This window comes from Protopterus annectens, chromosome 9.part0 (genome assembly GCF_019279795.1).
Source record: "Protopterus annectens isolate FY-2018-M chromosome 9.part0, PAN1.0, whole genome shotgun sequence".
Classification (NCBI taxonomy): domain Eukaryota; kingdom Metazoa; phylum Chordata; order Ceratodontiformes; family Protopteridae; genus Protopterus; species Protopterus annectens.
In genome coordinates, this window is record NC_056743.1 from 1277082894 (window position 1) to 1277110611 (window position 27718).

The following is a 27718-nucleotide window of genomic DNA, read 5'->3' on the forward strand; positions in this document are numbered from 1 at the left end:
TGGTAGTGGAAAGTGCCTAAACAGAACAAACACTGCTTGTGATGATCTTTATGGGGAACCAGTCTACCACACTGGCTTTTCTCCCTTCTGGAGGACATGAAACACATCAACCAGATAAGAAGACAAATGTAAGATAATAAAATCCAAAAACCCCAACAGGACACTTATTTGAAAGCTGCAGAAACCAGCAAACAAACTAGCATTCAGACCAATGATTGAAAAAGGCGTTCAGACCGGAGACAAAGAAGTTGAGGAAGATACATAGAACGTCACCTTTATGCCCTACGCAGTGCACTGGGGAGCATATGTGTGATGTATGGAGTACCCTTTACAACAGAAATGCTTTGGTATACTGGCTGGATATCAAGCCGCCCATGGCAGAGGATCCTATTGTAAAGAATACACCAACAGCGATATGGATGGACATAATTATATACTTTGCAATGTACAGGTAAGTAATCAATAAATAGTGGTGTAAAAAGAACATAGTTTTGGCAATGCACTCAAGAAAGACTACCAAGGTAGTGGATAGGTGCAGAACATGACAAAAAACTGTGATGGGGAAGCCATGATATAGAGAAGCCAAATAAAGCCAGAAGGCATTCTTTGCAGAAGAAAGGTAAACAGGAAAACCATTGACTGTAAATACAGAATTCAAAAATGACAGTATCTCATAGTGAAAAAGTACAGCTGTGTACACTTAACATAAATGTAGATGTTAGTGTGTATTCATTGTTGCAGTCATCACATTTGGGTTATCCCTGCCAGGGTAGCCCTCGGTCGGTCCAAATACCAGAGGCTTAGTATTTCTGCGTCGGTTCCTGTCGCTTCACGACTGACATCAGGTCGTCAGTAGTATAAAGTAAGGCAGCTGACGTCATTACATCAGTTTTTCTTGCCCTAACTTGTCAGGAGCCCCCAAGTAGGAGCCAGGTTTTGGTGGAAGAACCCCACCAGTAGAAAGTAAATGGCAATATGTCCCTTGTAAGGAAAGAGAAGAAAGGGGGAGAGAGGGAGGGAAACCAGGACTGCAATTGTGAATACACTCAAACATCTACATTTATGCTAAGTGTACACAACTGTACTATGTTCTTCGTGTTTCACTGCTGCAGTCATCACATTTGGGCTGATTCCCAAAGCTGAGGACATGGGTGGAGGCAGTCAAGGAACTATGGGCTGGCTAAAATGCCCTGCAAGACTGTAGAGGCAAACCCTGCCCTAGAGTTGGAGAGGAGAGGCAGGTGGTAATGTTTGGTAAAAGTGTGAACAGATGTCCAGGTGGCAGACTCCAGGACATCCCTGGTGGGGACTCCTCTGAGGAAAGCTGCAGAGGTGGAGGCTGCTCTGATGCAGTGAGTCCTGACCCCCTTGGTGGGAGGCTTTCCATGTTGTTTGTAGCAGAAATGGATGAAGTATGCTATCCATTTGAAAATGGTTTATTTGAAGATGGCTTTGCCTTCTGCCCCTGTAGCAAAGCTAACCAGCAATTGATCAGACTTTCTGAAGGATTTAGTCCTATCTAGATAGAATCTGAGCTGTTTGTGCACATCTAGAGAGTGCACTATCCTTTCCCCCTTGTTCTGGGGATTAGGAAAAAAAGTGGGTAAATGAATGTATTGGTGGAGAGCCACACTGGACACCACCTTGGGCATGAAGGATGGGTTAGTTCTGAGGGACACCCTGTCAGCATGGAAGATGATGAAGGGTTCCCACAGCCATGAGTGCTTGCAGCTCAGAGACTCTTCTGGCTGAAGTGATGGCCAGAAGGAAAGGGGTTTTCCAGGAGAGAAATTTAGGTCTGCATAAGAAGCTGGTTCAAAAGGGGGTAGGTGTGCTTTTCCAACACAAAGTTAAGGTCCCAAGCTGGGGTTGGTGCTCTTCTGGGTGACTCAAGTTGCTAGCCCCTCTTAGGAACTGTTTGATCAAAGGGTGTGAGAAAAGGGGCTGCTCAGTGGGGAAATGTGCAGAGACAGCAGAGGCATGGATTTTTATAGAGGAGAAAGAGAGGCCACTGTGTAGTAGGTCAGCTAAGTAATCTAGGATGAGAGGGAGGGAGGGCTGTGCCGTATTGGCTCCCTTAACCTGGATCCAGGTGCAGAACCTTTTCCATTTGTCTGCATAAGACTTTCGAGTGCTAGAGGGTCTGGCCTCACGTTTAACATATAGAACCCATTTACTAAGGCTGGCAGATTGATCCGGGGTTAGGGAATAAGCCAAGCTGAGTGCCTGCAATTGGGGGATGCATGAATTCCCCTTCCCTCTGGGTCGGGAGGTTTGGAATCTGAGGAAGATGCCATGGGGGTAGTGGGGATAGGCGGAAGAGCACCGGGTACCAGTGCTGGCAAGGCCAGTCTGGATATATAACAAGTGTCCTTAGTTTTCCTCCTTTATTTTGAGCAGTACCCTGGGGATGAGTGGTAGTGGAGGAAAGGCATAGACCGATAGACTGACGCAGGGGAAGGGCAGGGCAGCAGGGCATCCACTTTCCAAGCCATGCAGTGATGCTCCCTGGTGCAGAATTTGCTGAGCTGATGGTTGGTGTGGGAGGCAAAGAGGTCGACCTTTGAGGTGCCCCACTTCTGAGTTATTAGGGTGAAGGTTCTTCTGTTGAGCTGCCACTCGTATGGGTCCAGGAGATTTCTGCTTAATTGGTCTGCCAAAGAGTTGAGAGAACCTGGTAGGAATTGTGCTAACAGGTGCAGTTGCATGGCAGAAGCTGTGTGCCAAAGGGTCATGGCCAGCCAGCATAGAGGGCAGGAGCAAGTCCCTCCCTGCTTGTTGATATACCACATCACAGTGGTGTTGTCTGTTTTGATCAGGAGAGCCCCTGGGGAGAGAAGGGGCTTGAAATCTATCAAGGTGCGCTGGGCAGCCATTATCTCTTTTTGGATGATGTGCAGAGGGATATGCTACGGGCTCCATTGGCCCTGTATGCACCTGCCGTTCAGGTGTGCACCCCAAGCATAGTCTGATGCGTCTGTGGCGAGGGTCTGGGCAGTTGGGTGTAGTGAGAAAGGTAGTACCTTGTTGTGGGAGCATGCTGTTGCCACCAAAGAAAATCTTTTCTGAGGCAAGGAATTATAGGTATAAGTCTTCAGGTCTTGAGACTGTTGACACCAAAGGCTATTTAGGTACCATTAAAGTTTCCTCATATGCAGTCTGGCATATGGAATGAGTAATATGCAAGATGCCATTAACCCCAGAGCTTGCAGGATCTTCCTTGCAGATAATTGGGGCCTGGTGGCTAGTTGAGAGAAGTATGCTGTCAGGAAAAATTTTCTCGTGTAAGGAATGCCATCTGGGATGCTGTGTCCAGGCTTGATCCCAGGAAGATAATCCTTTGGGTGGGCACCTGTTTGGATTTCTTTTCGTTGATTGTGTACCATAGGGAGGTTAGTAGGGTATTTACAAAGGCCAGGTGCTTGAACAGCTTTTCCTGGCTGTATGCCTGAATAAGGCAGTCATCTAGGTAAGGGTAAATCTGGATATTCCTTTGTCTGCAAAAGGCAATGGCCGGAGCCAGACATTTTGTGAAAACAGTAGATAAGCCAAAGGGAAGCACAGAGAACTGAAAGTGTTGAGATCCTGCCCTGAAACGGAGATATTTCCTGTATGATTCCCTGATTGGCAGGCCTATCTTAGATCTAGGCTAGCTAGCCAAGCGTCCTTGGAGAGCATAGGTAGCAGCTGCCGGAGGATGAGCATTATTAATTTTGGGATCACCAGGAAGGTGTTTAGAATGGATAGATCAAGGATGGGGCACCAGGTGTCCTCTTTTCTAGGCACCAAAAAAAGTATGGAGTAGAAACCTTGGCCTATCTGTTGTGCAGGAACATGCTCTACTGCCCTCATACAAAGCAGGGAAAGTATTTACTTTTGAGCCTCTGCCCACTGGTTTGGAGGCAGAGTTGGGAACCCTTTTGGGGTTGGAAGGGTGTGGAAGGAAAATCTGTATCCCTGAGACACTATGTTGAAAACCCAGTCATCGTTGGTAATGGTGGCCCAGGTGCTTGCATGAAAGAAGAGTTTTCCTCTTAGGGATAAGTGAAAGGGGGCAGAGGGAGGGGGTAGGGGAGGCGAGTCATTGTGACTTCTTACCATAAAGGGGTGGCTTAGAACTCCCTGGTTTTGAAGTTGAGGTAGTCCAGGTAGTCCACCGCTTAGATTTCTGCATTCCCTGTGGCTGCTGTCTGGGGGGGGGGGGTCTGGTTCCCCAGGGCATGGGCTGGAGTGGCTTAGTGGGAGTAGGAAAGGACCAGTGCTTGGTGGGACAATGCTTGCTGAACCTGGGTGGCTGGACCTCTAAGAAATCCTTAACTGTCTGCATAGATTTTGCTTTTTTGTCCATCTTTAATACCTCTTCTGCCTTGGTGCCAGATAAGTTGTCTTTGTGCAAGGGGGGCATCCAACAATTTCGATCTGACATGGTCTGGCAGGGGCTGTTCTTTAAGCCATGCATGCCTTCTAATGACAGATCCAGTGACTGCTGCCCTTCAAGAAGCTTCTAGGGCATCAAAAACCACTGTGCAAAGTGTGTTCAGTTACTTGACTTGCAGAATACATTAACTCTTGTAAATCTTTAGATTCTGCACAAGCAGGAAAGGAAGGCATATTTTGTTTGAGAAGTTCCAGGGTATGTTGCTGAAATGTTAGAATATGCAACTGACAATTTAGTGCAAGAGTAGTCGAGGTGTATACTTTTTTACCCCATCTGTCTAGTGCTCGGGAATCCCTACCTGAGGGGGTGGGATTCTTAGCAGAGGTTGCATTAATCCCTTTAGGCCCTTGAGAAATTACCTCAAGGTCAGCAGTAGAATTCCTAAAAAGAAATATGTGAGAGTCAGGGACTGTATAGTACCTGTCTGGTTTTCTGGGTGTAGGATGGTGGGTGTCAAGAGTCAAGCTGGATTCCAGGAAAACATCCCCCACAACATCCAGGACTGAGGGGATGGCCAAGGGTCTGTGCTGTGGAAGATTTAAGAATTCCCAGAGTCTCTTTTTAGACTGAGGGTAGTCTTGACTCTCTCACTGGAAATGCTCCCTCAAGGTATGAAGGGTTTCCCCAAAGAAAAATCCTAGGGGGGAAGAGGCTGAAGGGATGGAACCCTCTGCATCAGAATCCTCACAAGTAGAGAGGGGTTGCATGTCTTCATATTCAGATGCATCAGAGTAGTCTGACTCTTGTTCAGACAAAACTACAGGGGACAGATATCTTTTCCTTTTGGAGGGGGTAGCTTGGCTTCCCCTGATCAGCATGATAAGGCCATCCGCCATTTTAAGCATTTGAGACTGAGTCAAGGAAGCAAGTGCCTGAGACTGGTTCAGTTTCTTGGGTGTAGTTCGTACCCTGGGCCCAAGAAACTTGTTAGTTTTCGAAAGAACAGTAGTCGCAAAAGATGTCGGTTTGTGTTGAAAATCGGTAGTGCGAAGGACTTCTTCGGAAGCCGGTGCCTGCTCAGCGGCTCCGGACCCATCCAAGGTAGAGACGACCGCAGGATCCTTAGTCGAAGAAGAGTTTTGCAGCATACCAGACTCTGAAAGCTTCTCTGTAAGGGCCTGTGAATCCACAGAAGCGGGCATCAGGGACTGTGAAAGCGCCTCATTGATGACCAGAGAACTGATGACTAGCTTAATGAAAGCGTTGTCGGTAGGTTTGGATCTGTACGGTCTGTCTCTGTCTATCTTTTTTCAGAAGATCTGCTGTCGGATGGCTTACAGAAGCCGTATTGGAATTCGAGGACTGTAAGAGAAAACATCTAGCTACAATAAGGGCCCAATGACGAATAGTTCTGCCGTTGAACAAAGCACAACAGCAACAACAGGGGACGTCATGGTCTGGGCCTAAACAAGTGATGCAGTAAGAATTAAAGTCTCGGTGTGGTATTTGCTTTCCACAGGTGAGACAGTTAACTTTTTCTGACATCAGTTACTGCAAGAAAAAAGGATCCCCAACGGGGTACTTGGCTTTAGAAGACTTCAACTTAAACTCGGTAGACGAAACTCAGGTGGCGGCTGACCGGCACTCATGCAAACTGAATCTGCTTCAGGCTCCACGGCAAGAAAGACTGATGTAATGGCGTCAGCTGCCTTACTTTATACTACTGATGACCCGACGTCAGTCCTGAAGCGACAGCAACCAAAGCAGAAATACCAAGCCTCTGGTATTCGGGCCGGCAGAGGGCTATCCTGGCAGGGATAACCCAAATGTGATCACTGCAACAGTGAAACACTAAGAACATCAGCCAAGGAAATAAGAAACAAGGACACCATTTTTAAAGTAGTGGACAAGTAGAAAACTACCACAGAAAAGGAAATACAAAACAGCGGGCAGCTGAAGAATAAGCGAAGGAAGGGCAGTTCCCATCTATACATAAACTACCTGCAAAACTGACAGTCATCACATTGAGATATAAACCTACTGTCACTTCTGTAGACCCTTGAACTTGCCTTTGTCAAGCCATCACTTGATGGATGTTGTACATTATTAGTAGGACTACAAACAAATCATTGGGTACAAAACAAAAACATTATGATATTTCTGAATTCAAGCTGGTGCCAGCTGCTACACAAGTGCAATTCTCTCAATGTAAAACCCTAATCCCCCCACAATTTGGTTATCCAGAAATAGTATACTATACTAAAAGTGAACTCACCTGATCTCCAAGCGCAGCCTGGATGAAACTGAGCAACACCTCATATGTCTCACGGGTTTCTTTGGTTTTTGGTTTGTAAACAATGCCTACCATTTCATCAATTCCTTGCGAGAGTAGTGTATAGCCCTTCATTTTATTAATGTCATGTCGGTCTTCATCTCTCTTACGCCGCCTGTATGCAAAAAAATGGGACAGAACCTGAGAGGGCAACATTTTACTTTTAAGCAGAAAGTGAAACAAATCCATGGTTTAAACACCTGCAGTGTCACTATCTGTTACCAGTATGAAAAGTATGTTAAATCATCTCACTGGCATAATACAGATGCAACAAAGACGCATTATGTGGGTTTAGGCTTCAAAACTTCTCTTGGGTCTACAATTTGTTCTGGTCCACACATACTGCATTGTCAATCTTATTATAAAAATAGTAGTGTTAGGCCTTAAACACCTATTAGTAGGGGATTCATTATTACGACAGAAGAACAGAATGCTGCAAAAATCTGAAAGGTTTGTGTAGCCGGGGGGAAAAAAAAAAAAAGTATCCTAGGACTTTGTATCCTGTAGCACACAACAAAAGCAAGCTTGCACACCATAAGCAAGAAAATATGTACAATCATAACTTCAGTTTCTCTCTAACTAGCATCACTTTCTCAACAAGGCAACAGGTGCCTTAGCATGTGTAGATTGGTACTGGTGAGCTTAGTTGTCAAAAGCAGTGAAAAGACGAATACATCTGATAACACTGCCCAACATTTTCTCTCTTTCAAAGCTTTCTAGAGCACAGCACTCACTATATAATTTTGGTTTAATTTTAGGACTTCATTCTTCTTCTGATTTCCACTATTAACAAATCTCCCCGAAATCTTACTCGTCTACGGCAGAGACAGCCCAAGTAATGCATCACAGACAAAATCATCACTTGCTCTTTGGAAAGCCATGTAAGCTACTTAATTACGTTTTCCATCAAGTATGTATCATTTCTGTTATCGTCACCTACCAATGTTTTAGTTGCATTCTATTCCTTCAACCACAATTTTTTAATGTACAATTAACATTTCTCGCACAAACTCCATTGAAAATGGACTTCTAAGCTTGATATCCTCAGTAAACAAATGTAACAAATTTAGGAATAGGAAAACCATGAAAAGGCATAAAGAGAAATGTTTATGGAAGACTTGATTCTTGAGGCTCATTTTTCTCTAACCCTGACATATTTAACAGCCAAGACAGAAAACGACAAGGTATAGTCATTAACAGTGAAGTCTCCAGGAACAGACAGACGATACTCATGTGGACATTTCAAAGGAAAAAAACTGATAAAAGATCTGGTTCAACAACATTTAAAAAACGGAGGGACAGTTTCAGCATCTTGGAAGAAAGCTGTGTTAGCTTTACTACACAAATCAGACCCAAGTTCATATAGACCAATTTATAATTATGGTTGAAAACTGATAGCGTTCATGTCTATACTAGCTAGAATGGCTAAGGTGTTGCCAAAAACTATACAGATTCGTAGAGGGGAGGTAAACATATGACAACATCAACAGAACAATTTTAATCCGGGGGATGCAGAGTGTAAGAGGACAATGCTACTACTGGTGGGTTTTGATGAAGACAATACATAAGAGTCGGCAGTGATTTTAGGAAAAGGTCAATGGTAGCATTGCATTCCCAGATAGAATAAAAGGGTTAAACAGAAACATACATGAAGAGCCATTATCTTTCTTTCTGATTACTATGCCATTTGGTCTGATGTCTGTCCCCAAGTCCCATGTACTTCTGAAATTTCCTAAGTGCTCCCCCAGACTCTGACCAAGCAGTTTGTTGTAATGATCTGTACTGCCTTTGACTAGATGAAATTAACCACTGGGTTGGTATGAACACTCCCCTCCCACAGCAGGATATCCTTTTTTAGGCATGGTAATAGGGATCATGGTTTCTAGGGGCAATAAATGTGCTCAGGTGTGGGTTTTTTTGGGAACGCTGCAGCTTCCTCATCTAACTTTGTCAAGGGGATTATGAAAATGCAAAAAGCTATGTACCCAGGGCCCAGAAGGCCTACTTTGTTTGTAGGTCTGAGGTATTTTGAAAAAAAAATGACAGAGAAGTAAATACTGTGGGAAGAAATAGCCAGGGAATTGTTATGGCTAGGCTTGTATAGACCTTAGGGCCAATAGTCTAGTACCAACTTATGCACCTATTAACTTCATCCTGTGGAAAGAAAGCTGTTGCAGAGAATCTATATCTGCCTCCAGGAAGTAATTATTGTGCTTAGTTGCAGTTCTGACTTCTGGGGGCTGAGGGTTAGGCCCACCTTCTGAAAGCAATCACTAGTGATTTGCAGGGTTGTCTGAAGTTGTAGGGGAGACTTTGTCCGAATCAGAAAGTCATCCAGGTGTCCTGCAGAAGGACATGACCGGTGCGCCAGACATTTGATTAAAACTCTAAACAGTAGACAAACCAAATGGCATAGCACAAAAGTGGTAATGTAATCCCCCTGCCTGAAAAAAAAATAGCTACCTCCTGTCCACAAGAATGTGAAGGTAGCCATGCTTTATACAGCCACAATCAATCAAGGACTTTTCAAAGATAAGGGGAAGCAGCTTTTGCAATCCTAACATTCTGAATTTTGGGACAGGAAGGAATTTGTTTAATCTTAAGAGATCTAGAATAGTCCTCCTGGTCCCTTCTTTCCTGGGAACAAGAAAAGCCCAAGTAGAACCCAGTGCCCTCTTCTTTTCTGTGAATTCTTTGAATAGAACCATTCATTAGTAGGTCCTTCAAAATGGTAGGAAATATTTTTCTTTTATTGGCCCAACTCTTAATAGCTTTTAAATTGAACCTCAAACAATACAGAGTCAGCAATGTCGCGCTAAGGGTTTAGATAATAAAGACAATGAGAATGAAAATCTTTGTGGGAAATCTGCTCCCCAAAAGAAAAAAAAATGATTTTGTTGAATATTAACAAGTAAAATGATCCCCAGCAAAGTACTTATCTGAGGCACTGGGAACGCTGGTAATTCTAGCCAACCAACACAGACAACACAAAGTAAAGCTGTGTTTACCACTAGACTACATGGTAAGAACAAACAAGCTGGAACCAGTTGAAGCCCGTTTTATACCCATTCCTCTTGAAAGACAGCATTATCCATGTGCTCCTTTCCTTGTCTGTCCCAAAACTGAATTTTCCTTCCACCTAAATTTCTTAAAACTATTTTCCTTTCCCAATATTGCAATCAATAAAATGCACTTTAAAGTATATATAAAGCCACCAAGATGCCATTAAAAATCAAACAAATGGCAGCCAAGTGAGTGAGTCAGGTTAAAAATGACAGTTTATACCCTTTGGTTGTTAAAAGTCTATCAGCAAAAAAAAAAAAAAAAGACAACACAAGACAATATTCACCAAACGCAATGAATGCAACAACATTTATAACATGCAGTACAGATATACAAAAAAGGGAAATAATCACAGCAGAAGAAGAAATTAACCATTATCAAAAACAAAAATAAAAAGCTGAAAGTAGCTTGGGTCATTTCTGAGAAAGTACTTCAAGCTATAGTGATCTGAAGGGGTTTAACTAGGAAAAAATGGATGGAAAGCCACAAATTCATCTCAGACCTACCCCACATCCAAAGCTGTTGGGTGCACCAGTGGGACTACAGTGGCTAGACTTCAAAAAGGTTCAGCTGGTCTATGGTCTAGTAGCAACTTATGAACCTTGCAATAACATGAAAGGAAATGTACTAGTGTTTGCAGCAAAGCAGGCTTCTACACACCATTAAAAAAAAAAAAAAAAAATTGTGCTAAAACAGGCTCACAATTCTCGAGGCTCCACCACCAAAGCACATGTGAGGTGGTCCCCCTCAATATCATACTTTTCCTATAACAACTCATGGTACATGCCACCCCTGCAGTAAATTACGGTGTTCAGAAATATGGACAAAAAAAACTCAGCACACATGCTCTGTACCATACAAAAAGGATAGAAAGAGGACTACAAAAAAATAAGCTAAAGATGACTCTGTGGAGCTAGTCAAATTCATGCCTACTCCCAGTTTATGAAGACAACAAAAAGCAGGACATAAAAAGCAAAGCTAGACTGGCTCTTCAGGAAATACACCAGGATACACCTCAGCACGCGAACAACACAGTATGCTAGCCAATTTCCACAAAGTCTGAGATGACACACATCAAGTGAAATGCACTTTAGTCTCCCAGGTTGTTTTTAATATTCAATATTATGCTTTAAAGAATACACATAAGTGCTCCATTAAATTGCTTGAAGTCTTGAGTGAAATAAAAAAAAAAATCAGAAAGGCTTTAAGGACCCTGTTAAACTAAACTAACATACAGAATGTAAAACAAACAAAACTGCATTACATGAACCACTGTCTCAGAATTCAGCAAACTAACCAATTATGTAAATAAATAAACTGAAAAACACATTGTGCAGCATTAACTTGTCCTGGTCTGTGTTAGCCCAACTCACCGAATGCATAGATCAGTAAAATGCACAAATGCAAATTAAAGCCTTACAAATATTTTTTTTGTACAATAGCATTTCATTTGCATTTACAACCTTTAATAGAAAGCAGTGTGCTGTATCACCACGTCGTCACTTAAACACGGCTATAAACTATTTTACACAAGGTTACATGCAAATGCTAGTAGTTTGTCTAAATGCTGACTTAATTAGTTCAGAATGACATTAACTAGCATTTTTTTTTTTTACAACACACGCACACACTTACTTGGCTCTCCTTTCCTCCAGCATCTGGGGTTTTGTTCTTTGGGATTTATCTCCCATTCGTGTCCCCTCCAGCTTTCCAACAAGAGACAGTACTTCCCCAGTCGGTTCATCACGGCGTGTGCGGTCAATCAAAGAACGATCAGCTTGCAACACAAGGTTAGAGTTCTAGACAGCAATTAGATAAAAAAAAAAAAAAAAATTCCAATTAAAACCAGAAACAAACAGATGTTAATAATGAATATGCAAGCACTTCCAAGTGTTTAGTCGCCCATATTGCCAACCACCCAGTATTCAGGTCACTCATACTGCAAACCACCACTAAAGGAGAAAACCAAACAGGCATGTAAGCAAGTACCACACCCTATGCCCCACTCTCTGAAATGCATCAACTATGCTCCAGAGTAGAGGCTTCCAATCTACCCTCCTGCACAAGATTAGTTAGCTTCCACTAACACTCCAATTCTTACCAACCTTATCACCACCTATAACAACCTTAAGACCCTACGCCAGGCATGGGCAAACTACGGCCCGGGGGCCACATGCGGCCCGTTAAACGTTTTGATTCGGCCCGCCAAACTTGAAAAAATGTAATAAATTAACCTTGTTAATGTTTTATTTCCCCTGCAATTCTGATGTTTCCTCACTAGATGGCGCACTCTAGATATATTGGCTTTGTTGAGGTGAAGCGTAGGCCTATTACTCCACGTTTGCACTTTACCCTTTGACCCACCGCCCCTCTATGAAGATGAGCGGACCCAAGAAAAGGAAAGTGGACAGAGAATGTCAAGTGTTCAATAAGGAGTGGACAACTAAATATTTTTTCACTGAACACCGATCATCTGCTGTTTGCCTGATATGCCAAGAAACTGTGGCGGTTTTTGCCACAAAGCACGCTAATTATGCTAGCAAGCTCAACACTGCTCCCATTAAAATGTGTGTCTCCGTGATACGCACGTTGTTAAAATAAACAGTGCGCGCAGATCAAATATAACATTTCACAGACTGACTTGCTGCAACTGTTTCATCCTTGCACTGGTCGTTGTTGACTTTTGGCACCGGGGAAACAAATTGAATAAAAGGAACAGGACAAGTACATCTGCATCTCCTACCGTTTTTGAAAAAAAAAAAGACAAGTCAGGAGGAGAGTGATGGTGATATCCTGAAGGATAACAGAACTTTCAGTGCTTTAAAATAAAATGGTCATTTATTTGATTTTCAGTGTTTAAAGACTCATTTCGAAGTCAGAGATTTTATTGTAATGCTTTTCTTCATTTTCATTGGAAATTAAAGCACATGTTTTCTCCATATCCCAAGATGTGTATTTTTCCCCCAATGAGGTGATGTTTTCAAAGCATGCCATCTATCTGCTCCTGTTCCGGCCCCTTTGTCAAATGTTAGAACTCAATGTGGCCCACGAATCAAAGTTTGCCCACCCCTGCCCTACGCTCATCTAATAAAATATTAGTACAAATAGGCAAAACCTACAATAAGGCTGGTGACTCTGTTTTCTAATACCGTGGGTAAAACCTGGAACTCTCTCCCCAGTGACCTGACCTCCCTTTCTCCACTAACACAATTTAAAAGCAGGCTGAAAACCTACCTTAAATCCCATTGGTTATGCCCCTGTGTGAACACAGACTAACTACTCATGCTTTTTTTTTTTTTTTTTTTTTTTTTACAAAGACACCAGTCTTCTTAACTGTATATATAATTGCCTATTGAAAACCATACAGATAACAGGCCTTATATTTTATTAAAATCTCTTCGTCAATATTCCTAAAATATCATCAACACTACCTATGTTAACAAATGTTACAAGTCATATGATTCTGTAATCAAACATGTTTTGAAGTGAAAATATTTGCTTATATATTAATGATGTACCCACATCTGTAAAATCTATCATGTATAAAATAGCTTAATCTTGTATTGTACCTGTAAAATATTATTTTTTATATATAAATTTTACTGTGTTTTCGAGGAGCTTTTCTCCCCGGGCCTCTGCTGAAAATGGACATATATCCAGCTGGACTAGCCCGGTCAACAAATGTAAAATAAATAAATAAAATAAATACTGAGCACGTGCAAGCCCGACTACCATTTTGTAGTAAGCTTTTGAGATATAAGCATGTATGTCTGTGTAGTCTGTCAGTTAATCTGTTCATTTATAATTTTGTACTACTGCTATCCACCCCGATGTGTTTCCCTGTAATAAAGCATAGAAACGAACTACCCTGCCTGTTCCTCTCCAATAGTAAACCAAGATGAGCAATATCAGTTATATAAAAAAATTGTGCGGATAGCGTCACGGTCAGCAAACGTATTTGTATGTACCAAAATTAGAAGCCTGGAGGTCAGATCTCTCCTCAAGCACAACAATGCAGCCTTTAGGACTGGCAATAGAGATTTTTACAGCATGGCTAGAGCCAACCTAGAGAGAGCCATCAGAGAGGCTAAAGCAGCATACAAAAGGAAAACAGAGGGTCGCTTCAAAACAATAATCCACAGTGACTATGGCAAGGTATGCAGCACATTACTGACTACAAAAACAGTAACCATACAGCTGTTGATGCGGACTCTTCGATGGCAGAGGAACTTATATTTCTTTGCTCACTTTGAAGTGGAAGCAGCAGAAACAGTTGCATCTAGGTCTCAGCAAAGAAGCTTCAGCAGTCTCATGTCACCCACATCAAGTCTCTATAATCACACCTTCACAGTGCAAAACTGTGATGTCAGGAATGTGTTCAGAGCGGTCAACCCAAGAAAGGCTGAATGGAATGACAGAACGGGTGTTGTAAAAATGTGTGGATCTGCTTTCTGAGGCCTTTAGAAAGAATTTCAATCTGCCTCCGAGTCCATCACTCCATCCTGCTTGAATTCTACTATGATAACCACACTGCCAAAGAAATCCATCATCAGCAATTTCAATAACTATAGTCCAGCGGCACTTACTCCAGTGCTTTGAATAACTGGTCCTGCAGTACGTCAAAGACAGCCTGCAGTCACCACAGAAATATACCAGTACGCTTACAGAGCAAACGAGTCTACAGAGGATGCCATCTCCACTGCACTTTCCCATATTGAGCAGCAGGGCAGCTATGCGAATATGTTCTTTGTAGATTTCAGTTTAGCTTTTTTACACAATTATCCTGGACAGACTGGTTACCAAACTTGCTGGCTTGGGACTTCACAATCTGTCTGCTACTGGATTAAAGACTTTTTGACTAACCACCCCCAGATGGATAGATTAGAATCTTCTCTCTCTTCCACCCTTATACTCAGCAATGGCACCCCACAAGGATGTGTGTTAAGTCCACTTTTGTATACTATCTATGCCCACAACTTGACTCTCCTCCCATTCTACCAACACCATTATTAAATTTACGGATGACACAGAAGTGGTGGGACTTATTTCAGGAGGAGATAAGACAGCCTACAGGGACGAAGACTGACAGCATGCTGTACTGAAAACAATCTCACCTTGAACTCTGCCAAAACAAAAGAACTTCTAATAAGACTTTAGGAAGCATAACTTAAGTCTTCATTAATGTATATTGAGTTATGATCTGTATGGAAAGAGTTCCTGCCTTCAAGTTTCTGTGTATACACATTGCAGAAGACCTCTCCTAGTCTACAAATACTACAGTGGCAGTCAGGAAGGTACAGCAGAGACTCCATTTCCTGAGGATTCTTAAGACAAAAAACTTGCAGGTGAAGCTGCTGGTGTCCTTTTAGCGCTGCATCAAGAGTGTGCTGTCAAACTGCATCACTAAGTAGAATGCCAGCAGCTCAGCGAAAGACAGGAAAGCCCTTCAGGGGATCATCAACTCTGCCAAAAAATTACCGGCTGCACACTGCCCTCGTTGGAGGAACTTTTCAGCGTTGTGTGTGTCAGCAGGGCAGTCAACATCTTGAAAAGACCCTTCTCACCCTGGACGTCATCTGTTTGAGTTGCTGCCCTCTGGCAGGCAGTTTAAGTCCATTCCATCAGGGATAAACAGACTTAAGAATAGCTTCTACCCCAAAGCTTTATGAGAATTATACAATTCCAAATATTCATATTGATTGATTCTGACCAGTACAATAGTAGATAGTTCTGCACTACAAAGTGCAGGTTTACATTCCTTTTAGTACTTATTTTACTACTACCAACTGCACTCCATCTCACATGTGTAAAATATCTAAAGTGAGCTGTTCTACTGTATTGTACTGTCTTTTTTATTTAAATGATGTCTAGTATATGTAACTGTACCTTAGGACTGCTACAAATTTCATTGTACTTTGTACAAGGACTATATAGGAATCTTCTTTCCAGTCTTAAGTGCACAACTAAGAACTTGTCCTCTGAACGTTGTTAAATACCAATGGTAAACTTTCTAGCCACATTACCCACGCACCATATTCTCTCTCTGTCCAATAAAACTTTCTTATTCTTTCCATCCCTCCTTCCATATAATCACATACTTCAAAAATGTTACTGTCTTGTATATAACTTTCAACTTCTGTAAAATGTATTACATACAAATATCCTATTCTCTCTGCTTAATTATATTGACATTAATGTTACATTATTGTCATCCTGTTGTTCACACTGTACAGCACTGTCAATTTGTTTGTATTCTATATTTCAATGTTATTGACTTCAATTCTCATTGTCTAGTTAGTTTGTTAAAGTTGTTCTGTGGTAACATACACTTTCAAGCAATCTTTTCTGTGTTTCTACATTAGAAGAGTAGCCCATCTAGTGGCAGTAGGTAGTGGTCACATCTGAGCTGGAACCTGCATAAGAAAGCTGTAAGTGTTGCAGTTTTATTGGCCAAAGGACAGAGAAGCCAGTTTCAGTGTTTTAAGTGCATCTGCATATCACTGCACATCATACAGCAGTGCTCTATATAGACACAAACACCTAGAAATCAAATTTTCCCTATAAAACCACCTCTGAAACTGTACCAGTAACTCGGTGTAGAGCAACTACTTTGTACATTGAGTAGCATAGATCAGCTAGTTTGCACGTTGAGGAGCACTTCCCCTTGAATTTATTATATAGCCTAGTTTAATCCCCAAGGCCCAAAAGCACCCTTAATCATCCTGCTACTAACCCCTCCTACACTGCATCCTTGTACCTCACCTAATAAAGGATCCAATGTTATGGATATGCACTCTTAATTTTTCCTCAACCAGTTTAGTGGATATGGTATCTTGAGACAATCTAACAACTGTCCAATGTTCACTGAAACCATTTAACTCATTTACTCCAATGGAGTTCAGGAATTTGCACTGCAGCTTCCAATGGGTGGAGCCTTTTTACAGGATCAAATTATGTCCTCACATTTCAAACAAATGTTCATATCTCCGGAACCATAGGGATTGTGAAAGCATAAACGGCAAACTCACAAACTAGTTTTACAGTGGTAGTACTCTTTAGGTTCTGTACGTAGCAGTAAGCACGGTGACTATTATAGTTGTAATAATTTGTAAACAACTTACAATATCTCAGCAACCATTCAAGTTACACACAGTCAGCAACATTTTATTCATCTAGCTGAGAACTTTTATATGAGCTAAGGAATTCTGTGTTACTTGGTTGTTGAGATATTTAGAAAAATGTGAAATTAAAGCTACATAAAATGAATATCGTAAAAACAGTTAATATCTCATTACTTGCACTACACAGAGGTCAAATATTAATGCAGTTGAATTGGCCCTTGTGTAAGGTTTAATTAGAAATCTTTTAAAACCGTGTACATAGCATGGTTTTGGAATTATTGATGCAAATATGGACAAACAATAGGAGTCAACTGCAGATGCACTTAGAGACGTCATTCAGATGTAATGAGTTAATCCTCAAAGAAAAACAGTACATGAGACATGTATATACACAAAGTCTCTGGAGACCAAACTCTTGCATACAAGCACTCAGAATGATAAAATGGTTGTCAGAAACACGTACACAATACCCACCACCAAATTTACTTTTGCAGTGGCACTTAAATGTAATCTCTCAAATCTCAAAGACCTCCCAGACATTCCACCTGCAAAAATTATCCTCAGCAAACTCAAAAGCTCTAGATTGGTTAAAACAGGATGACACGCTAGAGTTCCTCCACATCCAGATTACCATGAACAAAGTCCCACACCACATCCTAGCAAGCTACAGGCAACCCACTGTCACATGAGACCCATAGCTTATACTCAGACCTATTGAGACACTCACCAGTCAACCAAATATCATACCCACGGTGGGACTTTCATTACCCGTTTATAAACTTTGAATAATACATTACCCCAAATTTGTAGGTGCAGAGATTCCCATACTTTGTAAACACAAACATTCTGGACCAGATTGTACCTCTAGTAGGCATATGTACTAACATACTGGAACTGGTACTTAAGTTCGGTAATCATAGTAAACTCTGTCCCAGTAAACTACTCCAAGGCAAACTAACTTTTAGTTATGTACTCACCATAACTTCAGATGTTTGGGATCCATCTCGCCTACATTCTGACTGATGGGCTCGGAGCCAATCCCTCGGCTCCGACTCGGCACGCTTATGCTATAGAGCGAGGCCTCTAATTGGCTGAGCTACCTTTATCCCAGGATGCACCACCACTAATCCCCCAGATCTTGTTTGTCCGCATTCATGCACACATGCACAGCTTGATTATATAACATTGTTAGATGTTTCAAGATGAAACAACAGGATTCGGACCTTCTGATATCCTCTGATCTCCAAGGAAGGGGGAAGGAGGGTGGGTTATTAGGAATGTAAGAGATGGATCCCAAACATCTGAAGTTATGGTGAGTACATAACTAAAAGATGTCATGTGATCCTATCTCGCCTACATTCTGACTGATGGGACAGCGTCCCTAGCACCTAAATCCCGGGTGGCTCATTGGAAAACACTCCTGAGCACTGTGGAACCAAATGAAGCTCGTCCTCTAGATGCCACATCTAATTTGTAGTGAGAAATGAAGGTGTGCGGGGAAGACCATGTAGCCGCAGCACAAATGTCACCAAGAGCAAGCTTAGAATGAAATGCTACCGAAGTAGCCATAGCCCTTGTAGAATGAGCCTTGACAGAGATGGAAAGCTCTTTATTAGAATAAATATAAGCTTGAGTGATACAGTCCCTGATCCATTTGGCAATGGTGACCTTTGTGACCGCGTTGCCCAATTTGTTTTCTGCAAAGGACACAAACAACTGATCTGTCTTCCTTGATTGTTTGGTCCTATCCAAATAAAAACGTAACTGCCTGTGGACATCTAGTGTGTGAAAAATAAATTCCGCTTTATTGGAGTATTTTGGGAAAAAAACTGGGAGCTCTAATGACTGTTGCAAGCATAAAGTAGAACAGACTTTAGGAACAAAAGAAGGATTTGGTCTGAGGGAAACCCTGTCTGTATGAAAAACCAAATACGGGGGTTTCACTGACAAAGCTTGAATTTCTGAAACCCTTCTGGCTGAAGTAATTGCGACTAGAAAAGCTGTCTTCCATGATAGAAACTTTAGATCACAGGTAGCTGCCGGTTCAAAGGGGGAAGAAGTCAAGGCACGTAATACTATATCGAGATCCCATGGAGGTGCAGGATGAGAAATCGGAGGTCTTAACAGAGCAGCACCTTTCAAGAAGGTCTTACACAACCTGTTGCTCATTAAAGGTGGGTCTATGGATTCATGAAAATTAGAAATCGATGCCAATTGTACTTTGATGGTAGAAACAGAAGAGCCTTGGTTGAAAAGAGAGGTCAGGAACTTGAGTACTTCTGCCACGGGAGTAGAAATGGGGTCCAGGCCCCGGAGTTGAGCCCAGATAGCAAACCTTTTCCATTTGCTAGAATACAGTTTCTTCCTAGCAGACTTGTGGGCTGAAGACAATATGTGCACTATATCTGGGTCTAGTGCATGTCTCCTGACTATGGTCGGAAGAGGAGGAGCCAGGCCGTCAATTTTAATGTGTGTAGGGACTGGTGTAGTAGTCCCGACTGATGAATCAGTAGGTCTGGAACCTGGTCCAGGAACCATGGACCTTCCAGAGCATGTTTACGAAGATAGGGAAACCAGACTTGACGAGGCCAGTAAGGAGCAATTAAGATCATCTTGCTCCCTAAGAGAGATGCCTTCTGAATTACCCTGGGTAGGAGGAGAACTGGAGGGAAGGCATAAAGCAGGCCGGTGGGCCAAGGATGGACTAACGCGTCCATAGGGCTCTTCCCCGGCCGGGTTAGGGAGAAAATTCTTTGCACTTCGCATTCAGAGGAGTCGCGAAGAGGTCGCAGCACGGAACTCCCCATTCGCTGAAAATCTGTCTTGTAATAGTCATGTTCAGAGACCATTCGTGAGGAGAGAGGATGGTTCTGCTCAACCTGTCGGCTATGACATTGGATTTGCCCGGTATGTGAGTAGCCACTAGGAAGCGTTTGGTTGAGATTGCCCATTCCCAGACCCTCATCGCTTCTTTGCAAAGAGGATAGGATCTGGTTCCTCCCTGCTTGTTCAGGTACCAGACAACTGACATGTTGTCCGAGTGAACAGCAATTACGCCCTGAGGGAGGTAACAGTGAAGGGCTTGAAGGGACAGGAGTACTGCTCTCATTTCTAGGATGTTGATGTGGAGAGGTCTCTTCCGGATGCCATTTGCCTGGACTGACCTGCCCAGGGAATGCCCCCATCCCGTCTGGGAGGCGTCCGTGGTCAAAGTGGCCGGAGGAGGAAGAACAAAGGGTCGTCCCCGATCCAAATTGGAAGACACTAGCCACCAGCGAAGGTCCCGTCTGCAAGATTCTGTGATCCATATTAGATGATTGAGAGGGAGTTCCTGAAAGGACCACTGAGTTGAAAGAAGCCACTGGAGGATTCTCATGTGTAACCTTGCCAAGGGAACTAGCAGAACTGTGGCAGACATCGATCCCAATAGTTGCATGACCATTCTGGCTGGGGCTTTGGACCTGGGGAGTAAGGCCTGAACTTGATTTTGTATGATCTGAATTCTGTCTGCAGGTAGATAGACACGCATCTGGTTTGAATCTATCTCTGCCCCTATGAATCTTATTCTTTGAGATGGCGTAACACAGACTTTGGCCAATTGAAGGTGATTCGAGGAATTGCCCAGTGATGTTGTGGCTTGCAGGCTCCGTAGAAGTAGATGCTTGGAGGTGGCAGTTAGAAGCCAGTCGTCTAGGTACGGAAACACCTGGAATCCTAGACTCCTCAAGTGAGCAGTCACTACTGCCAAGCATTTGGTGAACACCCTGGGGGCTGTGGTGAAACCAAAGGGCAGCGCACGGAACTGAAAATGACTGCTTCCTAGGCTGAAGCGCAAGTGTCTCCTGGACGTTTTATGTATTTTGATATGGTAATACGCGTCCTTGAGGTCTATGGAGCACATCCAAACACCTTTCTCCAACAACGGGAGAATGGTTTGTAAAGTGACCATTCGGAACTTGGACTTCTTGACTGAACGGTTTAGGTTGCTTAGGTCCAAAATGGGCCTCAAGTCCCCGGTCTTTTTTGGCACTAAAAAGAATCTTGAGTAAGTCCCTAATCCGATCTGGTCTACGGGGACCGGTTGGATGGCTCCTTTTTGCAGCAGTTTTGAAATTTCTATGGCTGCGGTATCCCGCTGACTGGGTGGCGGGTCCGGGATTCTTTTGGACTGAGGGGGGGGACAACAGAATGGAATGGAGTAACCTCCGGCGATAATTGAAGCACCCATCGGTCCTGGTGATCCCTTCCCAGGCCTTTAGGTGCTTGGCGACCCCGACTGGCTCTGGAGCAGCACAGTCGGGCAATCCCTCAGGGACTATGAAAGGTTGAAGAGCCACGAAAGGACTCGCGGTCTCCAGTGTTGCGGGGGCCTCTGCCGCCTCTGGGACGGCGTCTTCCTGATGAATTTCCCCCTCCTCTGCCTCTGGAGGGGGAACCTTCCTGCTGAGAGGGGTAAGACTTCTGCGATCTCCGGAACCACATCTTCCCTCCTCTTTTAGCCTTGGGATAAGGCCGAAAGGGAGTGGAAAATCGTGCACCTACGGCAGTCAGAGTCTTACCCTCCTGTTCACAGCGGGTAAGTGTATCTTTCACCTTGGGCCCAAACAGGGAAGACCCATCAAAGGGGGCATCGGCGAATGAAGACTTGAAGGCCTCCGCGAAATGACACAGGCGGAGCCAGGCTTGTCTCTGTAGAGCAATGCCTGTACCCGCCGCTCTACTCGCCCCTTCGGCCGCATACGAGATGAGCCTCATGGACGAGTTCGAAATGGATGACATTGTAGCCAGCTGAGATCCAACCGTCTGGGCCAGCTCCTCAGGCAGGTTACCTAAGAGGGTATCGTACAGCTCCTTAATCAGATCCCTCTGGAATCTCGTAAAGTGCGTTAGGTAGTTCAGAGACCTCAAAGTAAAGGCCGCTGAACTTAGGGTGCGCTTGCCGTACCGATCCATGCTCCTAGACTCCTTATTAGGAGGATGGACGGACGTAGAAGCCTCTGCGACATCCTGCTGTGTAGCAGATGCCACCACCATAGCATCCACAGCCACACCTTTCGTGAGGAACTCTTTATCCAGGGGTGCTGAAAGAAATTTGTTTGGACGAGCGGGCACCGGTTCCACAGAGTCCGGGTGTTCCCGCCCTTCGACAGATCAAATCCAAGAGCTGAAGGCGGAGACACCCAGGAGGCGGAGGGCTGAGCCGAGGCCTTCAGGAACACCGACTCATCAGCAGAGAGGTTTGGACTGCCAGCCGCCTCGTTGATTTAGCGCTTCTAGGCTGTCGGCAAAGGAGACATCATCCGAGGACGACTTGGGGGACCCCTCTGCATCATCGAGATCGGTGTCAGATGTCAAAGACTCGTCAGGGGAGTCAACGTGTTTCCTCTTGCACGTTTTCTTCCTGGGAGGTTCTTCCGAAGAGGCTTCAGAAGGACCTCCAGGAGGGGGAGAAACCCCAGCGGGGGTAACCTGAGGCCCAGGGGCTCCGCTGTCTGCTGACAGGGGAACTGCCAACGACCCAGTCTCCAAATGAAGGGAAGGAGCTGGGGAAACTGTGGAGGTAGCCAAAGAAGATTTGGTTAGAGCACTCCTCATAGCCCTGAAGGCGGGACCACCAGAATCCTGGGAAGGACCCCCCTCCGTGGCCACGACAGTGGACGGTACTCCCGCCGCCGACGAGCCAAGAGGGAGACTTGGGACCGAAGGAATCAATCCCAAAGCCTCCCCCCCAGGGCCGAAGGAAGAAGTCCGTGCACTGAACTCCGACCCAGGGGCCGGAGTCGGAGCAAGGGTCGGGCCTGACCCTAACACCTCCACTGGTTCCACCAACACCTGCTCCAACGGTGCCGAAGCTGTTGGAGGAGGAAGTACTGTAAGGGAGTGGACCATCGGCTCCGAAGCCAAATGGGCTGGAGCCGAAACCATCTTTTGGAACACCGGAGACTGGAAAAGTCGAAGGAGTACCCTGTCGATGTCCAAATCAGACATCCTGGAAGATCTCGAGGATACCGATCGGGCCCGAACTGATTTCTCCATCGGCTCCGAAGGGCTCGGGGACCGGCTCCGAAAGGACTCCACAATTATCGGCTCCGAAGAAACTTTCAAGGAAATTTCCCTCGGCGCCGATAAGGACCTCGGCTCCGAGAGGGAAGTGTCTGAGCCGATGACCCTTATCGGCTCCAATATCAGTGGAGCCGATGAGGGTGACCCGCCTCTCGATGCTCCAGACCTCGGCTCCGAAACCAGAGGGGTCGAGGTAGGAGGCATCAAGGCAGACCGTTCAGACCTCGGCTCCGAAGTCCGTGGAGCCGATGGAGAAGTCTGCTTACCTTTTTTAGCCGTCGGTTCCGACTGACTGGTCGGAGCCGCTCTCTTCTTAGAAGGAGACGGAGAGGAAGATAAAGCCTCCTCGAAAGAAGGCTTTATTAATCCTTTAAGGATTAATTTGTTTTTCCTCTCCTGGAGGACTCGGGAGGAAAACGCATGGCATGCACTGCATGATTCCTGGAGATGTTTGGCGCCAAGACAATAGACGCACGAGGAGTGGTCGTCCGTAATGGACATTTTAAACCCACACCTCGTGCACTTTTTAAAACCGGAGGGTTTATGTTCCTTAGACATAGTTGTGCAGAAAAAAAACAGAACACAACAGTAAACTTTAAACAGTTTTTAGGACACAGGTATGCTAGTACACAGAATATTATAAACTGAAGAAACTTTTTTTTTTTTTTTTTTTTTTTTTACAGACAGAAAAGAAAGGACAAGTGAAGAAAACAAGGAGGGTCAAGACCCTCTAACTCAAACGGGTACTTGACCCACACACAACCACAAAAGTAGTTAGTACAGGTGAAGGCCCCTCGAACTGAAACGGAGCCTTCTCTGACAGGAAAAATAAAGCAAATTTCAATAAATCAACAAGAGACACACTCGTACACAAAAAATAGCTGTTAAAACAGCTTTTGGGTTGAAAAGAGAGAACTACTGACAGGAAAAGAAACTATTAGTATAGTACTTAGCCCAGCCAATGTTGAGACCACGTCCAAGCTCTGTAAGCGGCAAACGAGATCTGGGGGATTAGTGGTGGTGCATCCTGGGATAAAGATAGCTCAGCCAATTAGAGGCCTCGCTCTATAGCATAAGCGTGCCGAGTCGGAGCCGAGGGATCGGCTCCGAGCCCATCAGTCAGAATGTAGGCGAGATAGGCTCACATAACATCTTTAATTAAGCGATAACCTTCAATGCCCACTCAAGCCCTGATAACACAGCAGCATATGCAGAATTACTCACAGAAGCTTTGTATAACCATGTCAATGACTGCACAGACAGCTGTACTCACCAGAAACAAGCTCAAAACTAACAAACAATCCTGGTGGAAGCCAAAATTAAACAAGGTGCACAAAAAAGTCAGTAGTCTATTGGTCGTTTTGGGCCAATTCCTAGCTCCTTTCAGCCCCCTGCTATAAAACACGCTAAACACGTGTTTTCCAGCTTGTACCAACTCTGCACAGATCCTCGTGGTGGCCTGCAGAGTGATCCAAGCAGCAGAGAGCTGAAAGAGTGACTTTCTACCAGATATAAGTATTTTTTGTGGCTTTCCCACTGTTATTAAGCTAGCGACTGCATTTTGCCTGTTTTACTGCTACTTTAAGTGATTTCTACATTTTACACTGTTTATTGCACTTTAAGTTACTAATTGTTGCAAATTGTTTCTGTAGGCTACACCTACACACTAAAGTGCGCTAGCCGATTTACAGCATTTACTGTCTGTTTTTTCCTTATCTCTGTAATAAAACAAAAAAATCTCTTGTTTTCCCACTTTACTGAACTAGAGTAGTCCAGTTTCAGAGTTGCTGATCCCTGGGCTTTGTTTTTAGTTCCTGTTACTGATCCATTGCCTTATTAGGAAGGAGGAAGTTTCTTTGCTTACCAGTGGGAGTGGGAAGCACTGAGCGCCTTTTGTCCGATTTGGTGAAGTTTCAGCCAGAAACTAGTAGTCCATTGGTCGTTTGGGCCAATTCCTAGCTCCCTTCAGCCCCTGCTATAAAACACGCTAAACTGTACTGCTGATCTAACCAGCATATCCTACAACTGAAAAGTTCATCTCTACTTGATTCCCAAGTAGACTATTCTCTATCTGTAAAGCCTAGCACTTACTCCTACAGTACTTGCACCTTGATAAAGCACTCTTATTATAGATAGTACCCCACCAGCCTAAAACCCACTTCCGGAGTCCTTTGAAAGTTCTTTATCTACTACTTCTAGTATGTCGAGGGATCAGTTGCTAGTGTCCTCTCCAGCTCAACTGGTGAACCTGGGAATATTGAGGCAATGTTACAATTGCCTCATGTACACAGACAATCCTCTCCTTCTCCCACAAAACACAAATACATGCGAGAGATGCAACTATACGGCCAAACTGGAGGCTGAGCTCTCTCAACATAGGACTGGCAAGACCAGACAGGAGGAGAAGGCAACCACACACAATACATACCCAGTCACACATGGTACCATCACAACTTCAAATCATACACATACTCACACAAAGACATACTCCGGAGGCTCTGATCAAAAATTTACCAAAACAGCAGAGGCCACCAAAGCAGACACCCAAACAACTACCACCTCACGACCCAACACATGCAACACATAGACCACACAGTCAGAGTGTCAAACAGTCACAGCCCTTAAGGCCAAACAAAATGCCAGACACACTTGTCATTGGTGATTCCATAGTCAGACACACTGACGTCCGCTCACCAGACTGAGTAAGGAGAAGGTCACAGTAAGCTGCCTGTCGGGCGCTAGAATCCGCCACATAACGCAAGCACTCAGGTCTCTCAACAGCAGGTACAAGTATGACTCAGTCATTGTCCACGCTGGTGTCAACGACCTGAGACGTACCTCCTTGGACTACATGAAAAGGGACGCCGAGGAGCTCTCTGATTATGTAGCCCAGGCAGGTATGACCCTGACCTTGAGCAGTATCCTACCTTCACCTAGAATGATGCCACAATACAGTGATAAGATGATCAGCTTTAATAATTGGCTTAAATTCTGGTGTCATTCAAAGGGATCCAATGTCTGTCTGCCTGGGATGACATGCTGGACAAGCCACGCTGTTTATAAGGGACGGCTTGCACCTGTCACCCTGGGCTTCGGATATTGGCAAAGGCTCTTGCCACCCCATAGTGCCTTTTTAGGCAAGGCTCAAATTCTAAACCTACCACCCTAGAACACCAAAAGGAAAAAACTAAGGGTAATGCTGCTCAATGCCAGAAGTCTCAATCTCAAGATGCACGCACTCGAGGCCCTTCTCAAAATGGAGAACATCGATGTCTGTGCTGTGACAGAAACCTGGTTCAAGGCTCCTGAGAGCACCCCAGCACTAACAGGTTTCACCTCATATCATACGTTCCGGCCCCAAAATCCGGACAACACCAAGAAAGGAGGGGGGGTGTTCATATACATAAAGGACACCCACACCTCAAGGTTGGTGGCAACGCACGATGCATCAGAGACCATCCAGGTGCAATTAACCATAGGCAAGACTGCTCTGCAATTTGTAGCATGTTACAGGCCACCCTCTCAAACTCAGGAACCTCACATGGCCTTCCTGAAAACATTGGAGGGGATAAATGCATCTCCAAACACCATCATACTAGGTGACTTCAACTACCCTAATATAGACTGGGAACACTACTCAAGCCCGAACACTCTAACCCAAAGATTCCTGGAGTTCATAAACTCAAATGCCATGGAACAACTAGTCACCATCCCCACAAGAGGTGAAAACATACTTGATCTCATCATCACGAACATGGGATCAAAATGTTCAACACCGGAAGTTGATCTCAGATCATAAACTAATCTCGCTGGAGGTCCTCATCCCGCCCCCACCTGAAACAAAAAAGACCACAGTGAAAAACTTCTCAAAAGCCGATTTCACACTTCTAAAAACTAGTGTGGTCTCCTTTAAGGCCCCTGAGCCAGTGGTAAACATTACTCAAACCGCTGAATCACTTACAAATGCCTTCTACCAGCACCTACAGGACTGCATGGATCAGGCAATCCCAAACAAAACTAAGACTCTCTGTACCAAAGGCAAGCGTCCAGTCTGGTGGACCCCAGCCATAAACAAGCTCTACAACAAAAGGAGGAAGCTACTACAAGATAGAGCAAAATCCTTGAAAGGTAAGACACCTTTGATCATTATAAGTAAAAAACTAAGAGCTCTCATAAAATCATCAAAGGCAAATTTTGAGAGAAAAATCGCCAAGGACTCTAAAGACAATCATAAGGCCTTTTTAGCTATGTTAGAAACCTAGGAGGAAACTCCCAGATATGCTCAGAATTAGTTCAAAATGATGTGAAAATTACTGAACCTACACACATTGCTAACATACTGGCTGACAGGTTCAGTGCAAACTTCTCCCCAAAAGGAGAGATATCTATTCCAGAGGATTGTAGCCCCCAAACATCTCCAATGCCCAGGTGAGAACTGCCCTCACTAAGGCAAAAACACAGCATCCATGGGACCGGATGGTGTCCCGGCTGTGTGCTTCATGAACTCAACGAGGAATTAAACCCACAGTTAGGACAGCTGTTTAATCTTAGCCTCACCTCAGGATACGTACCCAAGGAGTGGCGCACGGCGACTGTGGTCCCACTTCATAAGGGCGGTGCCTCCACAGACCCTGGAAATTACCGCCCCATTAGCTTGACAAGCCTTATCTGCAAAGCCATGGAGAGGATCATAATGGAACTCATAAATAAAGACATAGGGAACTTGCAGACTTTGGATCCAACCCAGTTTGGCTTTGTCAA

The 27718-nt window shown here is 44.2% G+C and overlaps 1 protein-coding gene across 1 annotated transcript in view; it reads right to left on the reverse strand.

The window, feature by feature from the left end:
* SNRNP200 (small nuclear ribonucleoprotein U5 subunit 200) overlaps positions 1-27718 on the reverse strand; it is a 1344735-nt gene that overhangs the window by 1298539 nt on the left and 18478 nt on the right. Inside the window, exons 2-3 of the mRNA XM_044084204.1 lie at positions 11409-11572; positions 6654-6825 (exon numbers count right to left, since the gene is read on the reverse strand). Of these exons, the coding sequence (XP_043940139.1) occupies positions 6654-6825; positions 11409-11572 (336 nt within the window). The remainder of the gene's footprint in view (positions 1-6653; positions 6826-11408; positions 11573-27718) is intronic.